General features: G+C 36.1%; 1 protein-coding gene across 7 annotated transcripts in view; it reads left to right on the top strand.

Moving 5' to 3' along the window:
* Positions 1-20,580, top strand: part of PKHD1L1 (PKHD1 like 1) — a 133,712-nt gene that overhangs the window by 84,710 nt on the left and 28,422 nt on the right. For all 7 annotated transcript variants that reach the window (XR_004315082.1, XM_032467653.1, XM_032467655.1 and 4 more), the window contains 11 exons: positions 548-1,577; positions 2,913-3,104; positions 5,975-6,126; positions 7,098-7,257; positions 7,832-8,003; positions 9,672-9,760; positions 10,115-10,263; positions 11,499-11,628; positions 12,984-13,102; positions 15,498-15,627; positions 17,084-17,257. Coding sequence is in view for 6 of the 7 variants with exons in the window: in XM_032467653.1 (XP_032323544.1) it covers positions 548-1,577; positions 2,913-3,104; positions 5,975-6,126; positions 7,098-7,257; positions 7,832-8,003; positions 9,672-9,760; positions 10,115-10,263; positions 11,499-11,628; positions 12,984-13,102; positions 15,498-15,627; positions 17,084-17,257 (2,497 nt within the window). In the remaining variant the exon portion in view is untranslated. The remainder of the gene's footprint in view (positions 1-547; positions 1,578-2,912; positions 3,105-5,974; positions 6,127-7,097; positions 7,258-7,831; positions 8,004-9,671; positions 9,761-10,114; positions 10,264-11,498; positions 11,629-12,983; positions 13,103-15,497; positions 15,628-17,083; positions 17,258-20,580) is intronic.

Below are 20,580 nucleotides of genomic sequence, written 5' to 3'. Positions count from 1 at the left end.
ATAAGAGCACCAACTCTACAGTCAGACCGGTGGGTTTAAATGGAGCTTCGTGACCATGAGCAAGGTCCCACTTTCTTCATCTATAAAATAAAGTGTATGGCAAATGGCTGCTTCCTAGGAATGTGGTAAAAACTGTAATTGTGCATATAAGATATTTAGCACAATATACACCACATGGTAAACAGTCATGAAGTGTTTCTTACTGTTAAATGAGAATTGATGTGAAGGAGAAAAAGAAGTCTTTTAATAGGTTGTATTTTACTAAACACAAAAGCTTCGTAACAGAGCAAGGGGAAGAGCAGAAGAGTGGAAGGTGGCTTTGGTTCATTCATTCCTTTGGTCCCAACTATGGGCTGTCATATATTGACAAAAACAACCTGGGTTGCTGGTCAAATAACATTTTAAAATGATAAACAGGAATGATATGGGAGATATAAATGTATTAATAATGTGAAAGTGGGTATTATTTTGCAACAAGAAAATATGAGCCAGGCAAACTCTGAGTCTAAACGTATCACTAAATAGCTGTGGTTTCTGGGCTTGACAGATATTCCATGCTGGCCAGGCATTCCGGCTGGGGCGATACCCAATACATTGGCACCTGCTTGGAGATTTACAGTTTAAATCTTATGTAAGAGGCTGCGCGATTCACCAGACCTATAACAGAGCTGTTACTATCCATAACACACATCACCTTCTGGTTGAGAGAAATATTATATATGATATCAGAGGAGGAGCCTTTTTTATAGAAGATGGTATTGAACATGGCAATATCCTGCAGTATAACTTGGCAGTATTTGTACAGCAAAGTACTAGTCTTCTGAATGATGATGTGACTCCAGCTGCGTTTTGGGTAACCAACCCAAACAACACCATACGGCACAATGCAGCTGCTGGTGGCACTCACTTTGGCTTTTGGTATCGAATGAACAACCACCCTGATGGGCCATCCTATGACCGGAACATTTGCCAAAAAAGAGTCCCTCTTGGAGAATTCTTCAACAACACTGTTCACTCCCAAGGCTGGTTTGGATTGTGGATATTTGAAGAGTATTTCCCCATGCAAACAGGATCTTGTACTTCTACAGTGCCAGTGCCTGCAATATTTAATTCACTCACTACTTGGAATTGTCAAAAGGGAGCTGAATGGGTCAATGGAGGGGCTCTTCAGTTCCATAACTTTGTGATGGTAAATAATCAGGAGGCTGGAATCGAAACAAAGAGGATCCTGGCTCCTTATGTTGGAGGATGGGGTGAAACCAATGGAGCAGTGATTAAAAATGCCAAAATAGTTGGTCATCTTGATGAACTGGGAACAGGGTCTGCATTTTGCACAAGGAAAGGCCTGGTTCTCCCATTCAGTGAAGGGTTGACTGTATCTTCCGTCCACTTCATGAACTTTGATCGTCCCCGCTGTGTAGCTTTGGGAGTGACGTCCATCACTGGCATTTGTAATGACAGATGTGGAGGTTGGAGTGCAAAATTCGTCGACATCCAGTATTCTCACACACCAAACAAGGCTGGCTTTCGATGGGAGCATGAAGTGGTACTGATTGATGTTGATGGCTCACTTACAGGTAACATGATATTTTAATTCTAAAAAAAATCCTATGGAAATGTGTTTGTTTGTGTTAACAACAGAGTTGAATTGTCAGAGCAGACTCAGGTGAAGTACAGATCTTACCTGATATCAAACTTTACTATAATGACTTACGATATAGGCGAACACTAGGCATAGATGAGACATTCTCTTCTGCAAAAGCCCCAAACAATCAGATGCAGCTTCCAAATGTGTCCTTTTTCTCCAGCATTTGCACGTTGGTATTGAATTAACAGCAAATTTTGAACAATATTTACAGAAATACTGATCACAAAAAGAAGCCATTTCAGTTTGAGAATACCTCATTTATATTCAGTTAATTATGCAGATTGAAACTGCTTACCTGAGTGCCCAAATTCTCCAGCCAGTCAAGCCCATAAACGGGTAAATTTCTGGTTTATTTACACATGCAGTGTAGACAGACTGGATGTATCCTACTCAAGTACTCTAGAAGGAGGTAAGCTATAGGCCTGCTGTTAACTCTGTTCTTTCCAATCTAAATTCTGAATTTGAAATTGAGTTAATGAATATGTGAACTTTCGTACAAAATTCAACATCCTTTATGAGTTAAATTTGTTACCATTTTTGTTCAGAGTATGTCAAATTTTTTGTAAATGATCATGGTTTCTAGAATTTAGCATTTTTATTTTAATCATAAAGACTTGGCTAAATAAGATAAGAAAGATGTGTGGTGTGTGTGTGTATGATTCTGCGTAGCATTTTATAAGAGAAAGACAGTTGACAAGTAAACTACAGATATTAACAGATACTTATTTTTGAAAGACTTTGAAAGATGGAAGGTGATTCATCTCAGTATTCAAACAGACTGAATTCTCAACCTTAATTGTTGACTTCTTTACTGTTCTAATGGTGGCTTTAAGAGCGAGAACATTTGGGTGGTTTTAATATACAGAGCTTTGTGTAACCTTTATTCATTTGCTTAATTTGGCTTAGATTCTTAGTGTTAGTTGATAGTGCATGGGTTAAGAGTGGCTCTGTGGTCGATTGCTTGGATTTGCGTTCTTCTGTGTGTCCTTGACCAAGTTACTTATCCCACATCCCCTACTTTGGCTCTCGTGGGTGCTTCAGATCCCATGTTTCAGCTACATCCACAATAAGCTCCCTGACCAAAGAGTCCATTGCAAAGCTTTTGTATGAGGACCCCTTATCCCATGCCAAAAAAAAAAAATTAACGAAGACTTGACTGTATTCATGGCACTATGGGTCACAGTAACTGTACGTTGTAGACAGTTTGGTTTTTTTAGTTTTCTGACATGAAGTAGGAAATGTGCTGTTTGTGTTCATTTCCCAGGTCACAAAGGACACACCGTCATTCCACACAGCTCACTGCTGGACCCTTCTCACTGCACTCAGGAAGCCGAGTGGAGCATAGGCTTCGCTGGGTCTGTCTGTGATGCCTTGGTCAGCTTCCACCGGTTAGCGTTCAACAAGCCTTCTCCAGTGTCTCTGCTTGAAAAGGATGTGGTTCTTTCAGACTCTTTCGGTCAGTGGAACGTGATAATTTAAACTACTCATTTAAATATGTTTCCCTCAATTTTCGTCATCATCTTCTTGAGTTGTCACTCACTGTTTAGAACATTAGAAAAAACATAATATTTATATCAGTCAGAAGCCAGGCAGGAAACAATAACACACCCCAGAATGGGCTTGTGGGGAGGATTGAATAAACGCATGGACCAGTATGACATGCTGCTGATTAAGGAACCTCCAGCCAATATTAGGACAGAGAGAGCAGGCCGTTAAGATAGCTTTTGGAGCAAGACAGTAAAAATATACCACTGTTTCTGCCACTGAAAGCAAATTATTTTGATTATCTTTGCTGATTGAAATAGGATGGAGGGAGCATCTGCCGGGTCAGTAGCTGCACACCGGGTGCCAGAGATTGTTCATTACTGATTTGTTTCAGTAAAGATACCATACCTGGGACACCAGATGTGCATGACATCATTGCCTGACTAGATTGCCTTAATTTACTGTCATTATTCATGATCCACCTGGCATTTGCACTAGCCAAACAAGCAAGTTAAATGGGGATGTGGTAGGAATCCTGATCCTCACATCTCTCAGATTTTTCGCCGTAGCATTAATATCTGCATTTTCCCCCTCTAGGATTTGGCATTGCTTTCAGTTTATTATCTTGGTAACAGGGTGGGGAAGCATGGTTCCTGGAGTGTTCACTCAGTCCTTCCCACCTGATTTTCCCCCACAGGGAACCAGTGTGTGAATTCTTCCAGTTACTAGGTATATCTATTCCCATCATACCTGACCTGCCTGGCTTAGATCTATATATCATTCCATCCATCCATTCATCCGACCATCTGTCATCTGTCTATGAATTATTAGTGAAAATATCTCTCTGCAATTAATCCATTCTCATGGACACTGTTCTGATAGACTGCAGATTTAGGAAAATAGGAAAAATATCGATGAATCGAAGAGTTGCTAAACAGATCATTATCAAATATAGTTTTTTACATTTTCTGCATAAATCTAAAAGATGTAGCTTCTTGATGACAGCATTTCCAAATTTCCACCTTTAATGATATTTACAAGGTAGAAACTTGCAATTTGAAACTAAAATCATGTATCTCAATATAAGTCAAATGAATTTTGAAAATGGGTAGCATGATTATATGCGCCATACAATAGCTGCTAAATTATAGCTGTGTCGGATACATCTGGACATGCTGCGATATTGTTACTCCACTGTGTGTTATCGGATCCTCTTAATAGAATGTCAGCTTCTGCCCTTCCTTCAAACAGAGTTCTTTATCTATTCACACTATACGCTTTGTAATTGGAGAAATACCCGTCAGATGAACCGGTGGCCCCACTGGACTGGCTGTAAGACTGAGCAAAGACTCAATCTATCACCTGGCCTTCATAAGCTCTGACTCCAGCTGGTAGACCACGGTGGCATTTAGGGTTGGAGGGTTGGTATCAATTCAGAGCCAGGATCTAACAACTCTTGAAGTGTCTGGGTAGTTTCCTCTCCCTGTTATATAGTAGCCTGTTAAATGGCCACAGGTTTCTCCCACTCAGTGCAAGTGCTTCCAGTCTGTGAATTGGCTTCGATCTAGGAAATGGGTAAGTGGTAAAAAATTTCCACTTGGGTTACTTGAATTAGATTTCTGTCCACCAAGATCTGTATAATTTTTCTGTCTCTGTATGCCAAATGTCACCTTTGTGTGCTATCCACTGTTCTCCTGGGGGAGGCTCTTTGCATTGCAATGTCAGAGTCTCAAAAGGGTGTGTTTCACCCAGCAAGCACTTTTCAAGCCTTTGCACATGTCATTTCTGCTGATAACCCGTGAGCCAAAGAAGTCACCCGGTATCAACAGAGCGGGAACGTGTATTCTGCCCTCAAGGAGGAGAGAGGACTGGGTACTTACTGAACAATCCAAGTTATCATAGCTCTTCTCATACATTGTAGGTCTTTTGAAACTGTGAGTTTTTGGTGCCTCTGGTCATGGCCTTTTCAGAATGCACTAGTGCAATTCATAAGCCTAAGAATTTGTTCCCCTTTGATACTGGAATTTGTTTTGCCTTATACTCAAGAGTGAAAGGATGACAGTTTATTTTGTGATCTTGCTTGTAGCTTCTTCCTCCTAAATTTGTAAGAGAAAAGGTTGCAAATTTAACATAAAATTCAATCAGAGATGGAAAAAGAGGAGGGGGAGGAAAAAAATAGAATATGGGCAATTAGTCTATATTGTAAGAGATCTTTTCAAATCTTCAGCTGAAATTGTCGGACATTATCTCAAATTAAATCTTTTTCCCGTAACAGGGAGTTCAGGTTCCAAGTTTGTCATTCACAAAATTTAGGGTATCATGGCCAGTGTCAGTGGTAGGTCTACTTGCAGCCTAGCTCATTAAGAGGTCTAAATCAAAACTTTCCATTCATACTTACTAGGCAACAAATATAGAAGAACCTAAAAAAGTTGAGAACTTATATTTGCATACTTTGCAAATGAAGGATTATGAAGAATTAAGATTTAAATGAATAGAAATAGAATTATATTTTAGATCAATGGTATTTAAAGACTTGTATTGATATATTTAAGCACTCATGTCTTAGTAGTCGTAATCATCATCGTATTTCAATTTTATCTTTCTCTAAGGAATAAAGGCTCCGTCTCATTCAAAATTCCAAGTGAGAAAGCATTTTATGTTTTAGTTAAGTGTGATATTAAACATCGGGGCACAAAGTCATCTAGAAGATAAGTCGTGAAATGTTATGCTAACATTTTAGAGACTTCCATAGACTAGATTCATATTTACCTTTGCACTTGTTCATAAGAGAAGGAATTTCCTGGAGGCAGAGATTACTGTTACTTGTTTTGTGTTCTACAGGCACAAGCATTGTTCCCTTTCAGAAGAAACGACTGACTCACATGTCTGGATGGATGGCTCTGATTCCAAACGCAAAGCACATTAACTGGTATTTTAAAGATATAGATCACGTAACCAACATATCGTACACGTCAACATTCTACGGATTTAAGGTAAACAAAAAGCTGCAAAATCCATCTTCTAATAGTTATGATTGCATATTACTCAAACACAGCCCACACACCCTCCTTACTCACATCAGTTGTGAGCCCAGAATGCCCTTGCCACACACAGTGACCCAGCAAAGTCCTGCACACTTTTCATGACCCATCCTAAATCTCAGAAGCAAGCCAAAAAAAAAAACAAAAAAAAAAAAACAAAGAACCTTCTTTAAGAATCAGAAGTAAGCAGTCTTTCCGCCACATTCCTGTAGCACTAAGTGTGAGCTCTGTTCTTATTACCATGGTAATAACTAATGTTTATTGATTGCTTATGATGTTTGGGCACCAGCTGTAAGAGTTTATTATTTGTATAGTAAAATATACCAAATACAGAAAATTACAGAGCAAGTCCTGTATGCCCACCCCCTAGCTCTATCTGAATCTAATATTTTATGACTGTTTATTTTAGATTTTTTAAAAGAAATAAGCATTTTAAAAGAAGTGAAGATCCTCTGTATGCCTTACTCTGATATCATTCCCACCTTTAGTGGTCACCAGTATCCAGAACTGGGTATTTTCATCCCCATTCGCATTCTTCTATCTACACTACATATGGGTAGCCAAAAAAATACCTAGCATTGTTTTAAATGTTTTGAAACATTATATAAATTAAATATTTTCTAAATTTATACGTATATATAGTGTGTGTGTATTTGTATATATAACATATATAAACATACTTAACACACATAAACATATATATGTTTAGAGAGAGAAAGATTTTCATTGCCTTAGTGATAGAGTTAGCATTTTTGCCATAGATAGGTGAAATGTTAATAAACAAAGTATAAATACAACATAAAAAACAAACAAAAACCAAAATTTAAGTTTTATTATAGGGGTTAATGAATGTCCTCAAAATTAATGTATACTATGCAAAATATCAACATGTAAAACAAGTCACTTTTTTGCAAACCTTAAAGGAAGAAGACTATGTAATCATATCTCATAACTTCACTCAAAATCCTGATATGTTTAATATTAATGATGTGAGGAATGGCTCTTCCACTCCATTGAATTGGAATACTAGCAAGAATGGAGATTGGCACCTTGAAGCAAACACTAGTACTCTGTATTACTTGGGTATGTATTCAGTAGACAAAAGTGATTGCTTTATCTACTGCTTCATCTAAAAGAGGAGAAAAATTGCTTCATGGACATATGGGTTATGTAGTGTCTTGTATATAGCAGGATTTGATAAATGTTTGTTGAATTAAAGGATGGATAAGTTTATGCTAGAAAAAGCCTTGAGTTGAATTAAGAACTTACATTTTATATTTGGAGGTAGCACCAACACTCATAATTAGCCCCAATGTTTATTTCACAAAATTAGAGGAAATGAGTACAATGAACTGTCATATATTTTGTTTCCATTTTTATTAGTTAATTATTTTTGGAAGATAAAAAGTATTTAAAAATAAATTTTAATTGAGCTCTCAAGTATTTGTTTTTGCCGAGATATTTTGACTCTGCATTTTAATAAGACGTGCATTTTGTTGGAATTTCTTCATACCTATCCCATACATTTGAATTATACCAAATTACTATCTAACAAAATAAAATAAAATAAATAATATTTTCAAATTGCCATGATTTTGTTTACGTTCAAGTACTTTGATCACCATGTTAGTTTAAACTGCTTTTCCTTCGCTATCAGTGTCAGGAAGAAATGACCTTCATCAGAGCCAGCCCATTTCCGGGACCCTAGATCCTGATGTGAAGGATGTTGTTATTAATTTCCAAGCTTACTGCTGTGTTCTCCAGGACTGCTTTCCTGTACCTTCCCCATCAAGAAAACCAACTCCGAGGAAGCGACCAGCCACATATTAGTATGTAGGCCTTTTGTTTGTTCATAGCCATTCAAGTCATGCAGGCAGTTAGTATTAAGAAATATGAGAAGTCTTTAAAAGATTTCCAGCTGATAAGTGACATTATATTTTGAAAAGACCACTTATATCACTCAATTTACAGAGGGACAGTGGAAAAAGCAGGAGGCTCATAAGACTCTAGGGAGCTTTAGAAGAGACATGGGCCATAGAGGTTATTGGCCAGAAAGCCCTCTCTAGTCTAAGGTAGATATAATTATTAAATGTTTATTTAGTATTTATTATGACTCATGTAATAGATTTAGATTGGTGTAGACCAGGGTATGATAGAGGTATATGTTTACATACTACATGTATATGCCCAGTATAGGTTTTCCCCCTACAATATGAGTTCTGCTCACTGAAAAAAAGCTATAATTGGAATTATTAATTTATATCTTGCAGATAGTTATGAGTGAAAACAAAGAGAATCTTGATCCAAAACTGTTAGATCAAGATTAGAATATAAAGCTCTAGCCACACAACAGACAAATGCCTAGTTTAAGAGATATTGGTCTTTATTGATCATAGCAATGGACAATAAGAAGAATGTATACCAAGCACAGTCTAGTGCTTCTGGGGATAAGAAAGAAAGGCTTGAGAAAAGCTAGATAAAATCAATTATTCAATCTGCAATGCTAGTCAAGTTACTTAGATACAGCCTTTAAACAAACCTTAAATGAGATTGCTTCATGAAATTTGTATTATTGTGAGTCTAAATAATCCTCAGTAATCCTTTAGCTGCAAATCTCTCTTTAAAACCCCTGAAGGCAAAATTTTTATAACAGGATTTTTGATGAACAGATTTTTTAGTAATACAACTTAGTAATTCAAATTTGTAATTAAAAATATACTTCTAACTAAATAAACTGTATATTGGTTCTTTTATAGAATTCTAGCATTAATACCATAGAATTTTTAAATTTTTTACTAGGTCAGGAGAGCAACTTCTGATTGCAGACATTTTTTAATGGGAAAATACTAACTTTATAACAATATTCTATATAGTAGTTTGCACTGAGATCATTTCTAGCAGGCATAGTGATGGGAAGTGGAGACCTCCTCTCCTCCAGTGTATTTCTATATTTATTTCAATTTAACATAACCTTCCCTCTGGTTATAGAACTGCCATCCCTGCCCCCAGCCCAGGAGCTTACCCTCATTGACCCATCCTTGCCAATTCAGAGACCAGTCTTCCAGCCCTCCCTTCACAGAATCTAGCCAACTGTATACCCTCCTGCCTCTCTCCTTATGGAATAGCACCCTATGTAAGTGTCTTTAAGTGGACAAAGGATGCATTTCTTTTCACTTTTCCACCATGTGAAATCTTATAAGGAAATCAAGTTATTTACATGTTAGACAAAATTAGGGTATCACAGTAAGGATTTAGTAGGAGAAAAAGTGATTCAGATTGTGGATGGAAAGGAAATTTTCTTCAATGGAGAAAAAAAACTATGTAGTTGTGTTTGTATTTTACTAATTGCATATATTAGCTTGTCTATAGTGAAATTACAGACTATCTAATTTGTATTCTGTCATCCCCAAAACACCTAGTATAGACCTATCCCCTAAGGAGATGCTCATTAAATGTACAGGAATAATACTTAATGAAAATATCTTTTCTCTTTTCAGCCTATGGTCAAATGATTCTTTTTGGCAATCATCTCGAGAAAATAATTATACCATACCTCACCCAGGAGCAAATGTTGTTATTCCAGAAGGTAAATGCATAAGCATAAATAGATAAAATGCTTGTGTATATGCACCATTAGGATAGGTGCCACAATAGTAAGTGTCCCACCTTTAAGCAGCACACCTTGCGGAAAAAGAAAATGTGGCGAGATGCAGTCAATTATCATGTCCTGAATACCAGACCTCGCTTCTGTATCTTATGTGCATTTAAACCTGAATATTAAGAATAGTTGATCTTCTGAGAGACAAAAATTAGTCATTGTATGGGAAAAGGCTCACAAACTCCAAAATCAGGACTCACTAATAAGGCTGTCAGTGTTTTATCTCTAGGCTATAGTCTATGGGTTATGTTATATTCCTTGTATTAAAGTCTTGTCTTATAGGAACATGGATTGTGGCAGACACAGATATTCCACCAATGGAAAGACTCATTATTTGGGGGGTTCTGGAACTGGAAGATAAACATAATGTGGGAGCTACAGGGTCTTCTTATGGAAAAGTTGTTTTGAATGCTACCTACATATCACTACAGGTAAGAATGAGGGTCTGGTAACTTATACCCTTATTAACCAAATACTAAAATGTTGGTGATTTACTGAACAAAGTATAAGAAAGCACATTCAGTTGATGTGAATAAAAGATACAACTGGCTCTGCCCCTTGAAATGGGAGCCTCGTGTAAGTTCAGTTTATTTCTGCTCTCCTTTAAATTCCTTAAGCAGGAATTATCATGCTACTTTCTAGTGTGAGGTTTGCCCATTTTCAATCCTCTGGAATATTTGCATTATTATTGGGTAAAGCTGACCTCACAGTGTGCTCCAACAAACAGAGAATCCCCTGGAGTCCTGGAAAAAAATTAAAAAGATTTTAAGCCTGTTTTTTAAACAAAGAAAACAAACAGTATTTGTTAAAATGAATGGATGTAGATGGGATTATGAAAACCAGGAGCAGACTAATAAAAATATTTCAATTGTTTGGAATAATCTCCTTATTCCCTGATGAACCTCAGATAGTCTTGAGCATGTAATAGTTTAATCAGTTTAATTGTTCTGCCAGCTTTTTATTGTTATTCATTTAAAAGAGTGGTCTAACCAAAAAGCTATTTAACACCACTGAAAAATAAGTGGTAGCCTTTCATGAAACTAGGTGTTTAATGCTTTAAAGGTGTTTTATATTTTGATTAGATGCAGAGTTTAGAGGTAAAGTAAAGCTTTGTTGGAATCCTTACTCACTGTTTGATAGTCGGGTAACAGGTTATTTGACTTCTTTCAGCATCAGTTTTCTCACCTATGAAATGAGAATGATAATTCCAATTCATGGGCCTAGTATAAAGGCTAAATGATTTATATATAAAGCCTTGCATATTGTGCCTGGCATAGAATCAGCAAACATCTAGTAAGAGTTGTTTTTATTAACAATGATGGCTCATAAATAGCATAGCTTGAATGTAAGGAGGAGTATATTTTATATATGCCACGTTACTTTAAAATACAATGTGATCTGTTCAAACAGCACTAGTTTAGGTCTTAGGAGGCGTCAGTTTTAGGTCCAGTTCAAGTAGATATTGAATTTGACCTTTGAAAAATCGTTTAAGCTGCCCAAAGTGGATGGGTTAAATTAAGGTCACTTCTAGGTATAACACTCTTTGTATAACAAAAATTCATTCATTTTTACCAGGGGAGGCTGCCAGTCTTTCTAATTCCTTTTTTATGGGGGAAATTTTTCCTGCTCAGTTTTGAAGTAGTAACAATTTTCTGCTTCACTGCAGGGAGGTAGATTAATTGGTGGCTGGGAAGATAACCCTTTTAAAGGAGAATTACAGATTGTTCTCAGAGGGAGTCATTCTACTCCAGAGTGGGCTCTTCCAGAAGGACCAAATCAAGGATCAAAGGTCTTAGGTGCGTGTTTCCAGACACTGAAAGAGTCATGTTAGTTTTGCAAATCTACTTTAAAACGTGTAGCACTAAAAGGCTTGTTAGCAGTTCACGATGTTATTGTTTCAGAAGTTTTTACAGACATTTATTTGCAGTGTTAGTTTATAAAAGTTGCTGAGATTTTAAACAATCAAATCATGTCACATTAAAATAGATGTATTTTAAACCAAAATGTAATTTAATGCAAAACCAACATTAATCTCTCCATATGTATATTATTTCTCTAATCTGGTTTTCTTCATAATCTGTTTTATATGAGCAATGATATGTTTCATATTTTAGTACTTTTACCCTAAAAGGTAACTTTCCTCCACAGTATTCCATTCACAGTATTAACAATCTGTGGATCAATTGAAATTGCTCACAGTTACCCAGTTGTAACAGTTGCTAAGTTTTAATTTTCCAGTTGCATTTGTGTGGCTGTACATATTCCTGTTAAGATCTAGACAGCAAAGGACCTGAGAGGGTTTATTAATTGCTTTTATTAATACTACTGCATATATATTTTAAAAACACATTAATGTGTTGCAGTTGTTCCAATGTACAATTTCTAAAACAGAGGCAATAAAGGGCTAACAAAAAAAAGTCTTAAAGTTGAATTGCTGTCCTGAGATAGATAAATTCAAGTCTTAAAGAAAAGTTTCTTGAGGCAGACAAATTCAATCTTTAAAATATGGTTTTGCTTTTATGTGTTTTTTTAATTTAAAAAATAACCTTTCTAACAACACAGAATAATATAAAAAATACATTTTTCCAATTCTACTCTTCCCTTGAGGAAAGTAGCATTAGTTAGCAATTTTTGCATGTTATTTCATGCTTTTTATCGATGCCTATATTCATGTTACATATAATGACTTGTGGTGGTAATGTTGTACCTTAAAAATATGGTCAAATATTACTATGCAGTTTTCTTTTCTCTTTTAGCATATTTTGGATATCTTTCCAGATCACATTCTTCCTTTTTGTAGCATATTACACTACAGTATTTGTACTGTTTATTATTTATTTGTTCATTCTCCTATTGATATATATTTGGATTAATTCTAGTTTTCTAATATTTCCCAAATATTGTTGTAGTAATTATCCTCATTCATGTATCCTTATCTATTAGGTTTAATTTCTATGTACCAGTTTCCTAGAAGTGGGTCAAAGAGCCAAAACTTTCTTACACAGCCCTGAGCAGATAACCCTAATTCTTTCCATTCATTCTAAAATGTTCAGTCCCTTATTAGAATGTATCAACTAACTGCTTCACTTTATACTAGCACCTAACTCAGTTCTGTGTGGTGAATATATAGGAGTGTGTTTTTCTTCTGCAGGGGTGTTCGGTGAGCTGGATCTTCATGGAATTCCACGTTCGATATATAAAACCAAGCTCTCAGAAACTGCAGAGGCAGGTTCCAGAGTCCTCTCTCTGATGGATGCTGTGGATTGGCAGGTAGAAGAATTGCTGTGTGATGGAAAGTGAATACACACAATGGGCAATATAAAAAGGTTTCTTCTTTATTCTCATGGGCATTTATTTTCTCACATGATTAACCAGACAAGAAATGTATATTTTGCAATTACCTTGCACTCAAAAAGCTGACCTGATAGCAGGCATTTAAAAATTGTGGTCTCAAAGGTCCTTCAGAATATATAAAGAACATTGTGTATATACTGGTTATGAAAGAAAAATATGAAAGTTTGGGGTAAAAACATTATTTCAGATTCTTGCAAAATAGAACAAGGAATTATTTTAAATACATATTATTATTATCTTGGTTCTCTCTTTACTTCTAATTTGTGATCTTGTACGTTAAGCATTTAGAAAAATCCTGATGCCCAGTGATATTTAAAAACAATTGTGTTACATTGTAAATCGACTGTACTCCAATTAAAAAAAAAACACCAATTTGCAAACCTAATAAAGAACACACCTGTGTTAAATGAGAGATTTGTGGTAAAATATGAGTGGTGGCAATTCTGTCTTTCTATACTCATATGTGTGTAGGACAGAGACTCTCACATGTTCTACAGATATTCTTTTTAATGGTAAAGGGTCAGGAAAAATGGATGGATTCCTTTTCCAGGCTGTCACTTCTCAGCCAGTTCCTTTCTGCTGAGAATGAACTTTAAAGTCATAAAAAGAGGCTTAGTCTGAGTAAATGCATACAAATCATCAAAACATATGGGTTGGCTCCCCAACCGTAGTTTAAAATCAGCAAATAGAAGGAGGATTTATTGGGAGGTATTATAATCTATTTACAGCGTATCCTTATTTGTGATCACTGAGGTGTGATTACTTTTTAAAAGAAAATTAAATGATTTTGGTATCCTTATTGTTTATCCAATTACTATTTTTAATTATCCAATTAATATTTTCTGCTCATTATTTATCCAGTTACTGTTCAATCAGTGTCAGACATTTGCTAGGCACTGAGGATTCAGTTGTGAAGAAATTGGTCAAACTCCAGTGGACACTGCATTGGAGTGGGAGAGACAGACATTAACTGAACAAGTAGAGTGTTAATTTCAGGTTGTAATCTTCATGATGAGGGAAATAAAACAGATAGTGTCTTAGAGGCTGCATTGGCAGAGGGTGGCAGATAACATTAGGATGGACCAAGAAAGTCTCTCTCAAGAGTAGGACGGGGTTCAGGATATGCTACCTCCCAAAATTGAATATTTTAAGCTGAAGAAATTCCTGTGTGTGCCAGAAGGACTTTCTGACCTTCCCCTGAAGCAGGTCATGAAACCTTCATTTGAGAGTTGCCCTCCCTGTACCCAGAGGAAAGCACCATCCCCATCTCTGAAGACAAAGGGACACAGAGAGGAATCTGAATGAACAAGCCGTGCTGATTCTCCCAGTTTACCACACTTAGCTCAAACCTATCCCTTCTCCCACTACCCTCCACTCTTCTTCTAACCCAGCATAAGAACGCTCAGATCTAACAATTTCTTCAGGTCTTCATTTCCTTACAAAAGTTCCCGTGTCACGTAAAACTTATATTAAATAAATCTGAATGCTTTTCTCTTGGTAACCTGTCTTTTGTTACAGGCCTTCTAGCCAAGAACTCCTGTTTTTCAGGAATATCAAGTGATGGTTAATTGTGTGAAAAAAAAATGGGGAAATTTTTTTAAGTCTTCAAAATATTGTTCTGACTAGTTTTTATTTATTTTTATTGAAGTGTAGTTGATTTACAGTGTTGTGCTCATTTCTGGTGTACAGTATAGTGACTCAGTTATATATATATATTCTTTTGCATTATGGGTTATTACCAGCTATTGCATAGCTGTGCCATACCGTAGGATCTTGTTTATCTATTTTATATGTAGTAGCTTGTTTCTGCTAATCCTACATTTCTAATTTATCCCTGCTCTCCCCCTTGGTAATCGTAAATTTGTTTCCCATGTCTGAGTCTGTTTTGTATATAAGTTCATTTGTGTCATTTTTTAGATTCCACATGTAAGTGATGTCATATGATATTTGACTTTCTCTGTCTGACTTACTTCACTAAATATGATAATCTCTAGGTCCATGTCCTGACCAGTTTTTAATAAAAATAGGAACATATTTGCTTTGATCTATTTAATTTTTTAAAAAGATATATTGCTTGTGTTTTATTAAATGAATTAAATTTAAAGAAATGTTGAGATAGTTCAAAATTTAGAATTCTTAATGTCAAACAAATGCACATTTATTTTAGAGACCTAAAAATGTATGGTTTGTTCTCTCTGATAATACCATGATTCTAGTCAGATGTAAGTTAAATTAGAATTATTTAATAGTTATTAAGAAATATAAGCTTTTTTTTAATTGTTCTTGAATTTGACCCTTGAATTCTTCTAAGGAGGGAGAAGAGATTGTGATAACAACCACAAGCTATGACTTCCACCAGACAGAAACTAGAAGTATCGTTAAAATCCTGCACGATCACAAACTTCTCATTCTCAATGATACCCTTTCCTACACTCACCTCGGTAAGTGGCTGTTCTTTAACCAAATAAATATGTAATTAAGATGTTTTAAATATTCATACTTTAGTGCCCTCCTCTATAATTACAATTATTTGATAAAATATCTCACAAATACTTTAGAGGAGCATTTCACTCAGATTGGCACTGGTACCCAGTGGGTGCTACTATTTATGTGTTGGCTACAAAAAGTCGTATTATGTGCATTCATTCATTCAGCAAATATTCATCAACGACCTACTACGTTACATTCTATGGGGTAAGACTGGCACTTTCTGTTTTAAGCGAGCTTTGTGAGATCCTTACACACACTAAATTTGAGAACCCTTGATCCAAGCGCATCTTTGTCCTGATTTGTTTCTTGACGCACTCCTCACCTGTAACTGCATTTAGACAAGGTGCAGCAAAATGATAAAACTGTAAATCTCAAGGAGAGAAGGAATTAATCAGAATCATGTGAAGATGATCTTCCAACTTGTAGAGTCGGGACCTTCCCAGCATCCCAGTCTTTCCCTGTTTGGCGTGCTAAATTCATCTGAATCTCAGGAAGTGGAAGCAGCAGGAGAGTAATGTTAGAAAAGCCATTCAGATACTTCTGATGCTCATGAGAACGCCAGCCAAGGGGACGTGATAGCCTGGTGGACCCGCATGTTTGACCTGCATGAAAAAGAAACTTAAAAGAACTTTTTAAAGCAGTATGTTGATTGAAGCGCATGTCCATCATTCTGTACCTCATATTTTTTCTTTAAATCAAAAAAAAAAAGATTTCTTTGAAGAATATTTTAGTTGTAAAATCATTTTTGAAATTTGACATTATGGATTCTTTCACTTAAAAGTACCAAATACTTCTCTGTGTTTGAAATGTACCCGCTTATCTTAAAGTTTTAAGTGAGATTTCTAGAAGTGTAGAATGTAATTTAGGTTATATTTTAGAATCACTAAGATGCAAATGTCCAGGCTGTATTTGATATACTACTACATGTTTATGAAGAATTGTGATTGATACAAAATATGTCACAGGAAAAGTGGAACAAACCAAGGTTTAGGCATCAGGAGAGGTAATATCTGTGTATTGCTGATTCTCCACATGGCCTTGGGCAAATTCTTTTACTTCTCTGTCTTATCTCCTATTAAAACTACAATAAGCTTCCCAACTTATCTTACAAGAATGTTTTGTGTATAATTTGAAGTGGTTGCAAAATACCTCTGAAGTGATAACTTTGTAAGTGCTGATTATAGTCATCTTTTTGGTGTAAATAGAAGAAATACTTTTGATTATATTTTACTTTATAAATAAAAAGGTTTGATTTCTGACTGCCACCTGTGTAGATTTAAGCATGTAACTCTAATCAGTTCATGTTTTTGTGTTGCCTTTTGGCATATCAGTAAGTTATGTGGCCTGTGAGCTACAAAGAAACAAAGACAGGTTGTTTCTCAGCATCAAACTGTCCTTCTCCTGCAGCTCAAAGTTACCATGTTCCTGCAACTGGTCAGAGCTACACATTAGCAGCTGATGTTGGAATACTAAGTAGGAACATCAAAATACTTGGTGAAGATTACCCAGGTTGGTTCAAGGAATCTTTTGGTGCACGTGTCCTAGTCAGCTCATTCACTGAAAATGCGATGACGTTTAAAGGTTAGTAAAATTGAATTAATTTTTCTAAATGAAATATAGCATGGTCTCTTCTATGTTTAGGTCTTAAATAATCCTCACTCCTTTATAGGATCATATGCATTAAAAACAAAATCCAACTGAGTAAATTTTTAAAATCTTACTGGCTTTATTCAATAATTTATAAATCAGGTGGCATCCAGTCTGCCCCATAGAAAGAAGGTCCAAAGAACTGTACAAAATAAGAGACTTTTATAGGCAGAAGGGGGCAGGAATAAGGCAGTAAAACCAGGCAAAAATCAGATTCGTTATTGCAAAGTTACTTTCCCTATAGGGGAGGCAAACATTTATTGAGCAAATGACCTCACCAATGCTGATCAGGCAATTCCTGATTGACTGGGTTAAGATTCCATTTCTGGGAGATCTGTAACTGTAATTAAGTCTGTTTGATGTTGTAGGGCAGAAGTGACTCCGTTTAGGGCCTGCTGTCTTGTTTTTAACACATGGAAAAATACCGTCTTGAGAGGGATTATATAGTCCAGGGGCCACCCTCCAAAACCAAATTTCTAACATGATTCTACTTATTTTACCTTCACAGACAAAAGAATAACAAATTAACAATCAATGACCTACATAACAGCTAGCCCAGCCTCTCATGCAAACAGAAATCATTTCATAACAAGCACAACTGAGCTGTTATTTTTGTTTGAAGGAAAATTTCAAACATACATCAAAAATAGAGAAATGTACAATGAATCCCAGTGTTACCATCACCAGTTACCACCAGTATCCACTTGGCCAATCTTGTTTGATCTATAGGCTCACCCATTTTCCTCCCTCTTTCCTTCCCTCCCACATCCTCCCTTTTCCTCCCTCCTTTCCCCTCATCCTTTCTTCCTTCCTTCCTTCCTCTCTCCCTCTCTCTTTCTTTCTTTCCCTTTCTTTCTTTTTTCTTTCTTTCTCTTTCTTTCTTTCTTTCTTTCTTTCTTTCTTTCTTTCTTTCTTTCTTTCTTCCTTCCTTCCTTCCTTCCTTCCTTCCTTCCTTCCTTCCTTTCTTTTCTTTCCTCCCTTCCTTTCTTTCCTTTTTTCTCTTTCACTCTCTTTGTTCATACCAGGATCTAAATAAGATCCATGTTGCAATTGGTTATGAATCTTAAATCTCTGATTCATTTCTCTTTTCTTGCAATTTATTTATAAAAGAAGCTAGGTCATCTGTCCATAGTGTTTCCAATAGTCTGAATTTAGTGATTCATCTCTAGAATTTAACTTGTCCCTGCCTCCCTTGTATATTTTCTATGCATAAATAGCTTAGAAGTAGCAAACTGACCAAACCTGGACTCAATTTTTAGGCAATAATTCCTACTAGTTGGTGGTAATTTTTCCATTAATAGGCACATAATGTACAATTGATTTTCCTTTTGTGATGTTAGCAGCCATTAATGATCATTGCCTGGATCTATTGAATCACTGAGGTTTAAAATTGTGATATTTTAATTTTACCATTCCCTCCTCATTTATAATCTAGAATACTTCTACAAAGAGAAGTTTTCCCAAGCACCTGTTTGATTACCTTGAAGGACAGTTTACATAGGAAATGCAGGGAAAATGTTTGATTCTTTCCCTTTATTAACTAGTTTTCAAAATAATGGGTTGGTTCCCAAGTATCCTCCAAAGGTGAAAAAGGAGTTTTTGTATTGTTTTGTTGTTGGTACCATTATAAGCTCCATGGATTTGAATATATTTGATATGTTCTAATCCATTGTGAACATTGATCTTATTGGACTGCAAATGCCCCCTCACTGACTTTCAGAACCTTTTCATGTTAATACTTAAGTCCTCCTTCTGACTTTTCTTTTTGGCTTCTTCGCTTTCTGGTAAGACAAGCACATGTTGTAATTTTTTTTTTCTTGCCAACACTGAGAGTAAGTTCTTCTTCCAAGTAATCCTGATTCTTTTTATTGGGAGCTGGTGTTTCAGTCTCACAATCTGAGTACCAGGAGTAATCATCTATTTTTGACTGAAACTGTTTCAGCAGCCCTTCACTTGTTTACACCACTGCCTATTCCATTTTGCAGCAGCTCACATTTTAGAAAATCATTATGTTGAACAAGTAGCTGTCTGACTCTAACTTCTACTTAATGGTCATTATCAGCCAACAGAAGCTTAAGTAGGGGGACAGTATAGCTCAGTGGTTGAGTGCATGCTTAACATGCATGAGGTCCTGGGTTCAATCCCTAGTTCCTCCACTTAAAAATTAATTAATTAATTAAAATTAAACCTAATTCCCCCCCTCAAGAAAAGCTTAAGTGAGGAGGACAGTAATGATGATCGTAATACAAGATTTCAGGCACTGTGCTAAGCATTTCACACATATTATGTCATTTAATCCTCACAGTATTATGGCATAAATATTGTCTCCCTTTTAAAGACAGAGAAATAGATGATCAGAAGGGCGAAATCATGCTGATCTTATGTACTGATTCAGGCTATCTAACCTGAAGTCCCATGATGGACTCTATTCCCATGACTCCTATAAATTGTTTTGTGATGTAAGTAAACATCTCTGGCTGTCATGGGCCCAGGTGGTCTGTAGTAACCATTTCTTCTCTGTCTCTATCATATTATTCTGATGTTCTCCACCATACATCCAATTGCTAGCTCATGGGTTTCCAGAAAGGCTTTTCCCTTCTAGTATAAAGTAACTCTTCTCCAATGCATTTTGTTAGATATATCAGTTTTTGAAACAAGGACTATTCTCTACTGTTTCTTACTGGCCATGAACCTCTGTGCCTCAGTCTCCTTATACAGAAGATGGGAGTAATAAAAGTTCCTGACTCATAGGATGTTTGAGAATTAAACCACACATCACCTGTTGAGCACTTAGTACAGCACTTGGCACAGTCATCTCTCATGGATTGTTATTGTTGTTATTAATCTGTGAAATTGCCTTTTGTCACTTCAGTGACACTTATAACAAACTGATCAGCGGATACTTGGCAATGCATATTCTGGAAAAGATTATGTAGAGATAATGTCCTTAAAAGCTCTTCAGAGCATCAACATTGAAATGTCAGGTAAATTATATCTTGTGCGTCATGCAATGCCTTCTCAATAGGGACAACATCACCACCAACAGGTAGAAGAAATTGGTTCTTGAGGGACAAAAAAAAAAAAGTCTATAAATAGTGGTTTGTGGTCCTCCAAAGGGCCACCATACATTGATAGTATGTAGTGTATCTGTGATATTAAAATTTCATGGAGAACGGAGCCCATTCAGAAAAAGAAATGTCTAGAGAGGTTCTTGTGAGGGGCAGTGAAAAAAACAAGTTCAGAAATATCGCCTTATT

Source organism: Camelus ferus, chromosome 25, assembly GCF_009834535.1.
Source record: "Camelus ferus isolate YT-003-E chromosome 25, BCGSAC_Cfer_1.0, whole genome shotgun sequence".
NCBI lineage: Eukaryota > Metazoa > Chordata > Mammalia > Artiodactyla > Camelidae > Camelus > Camelus ferus.
The sequence above is the reverse complement of the archived record's forward strand: the minus strand, read 5'-3'. Positions and strand labels throughout refer to the sequence as shown.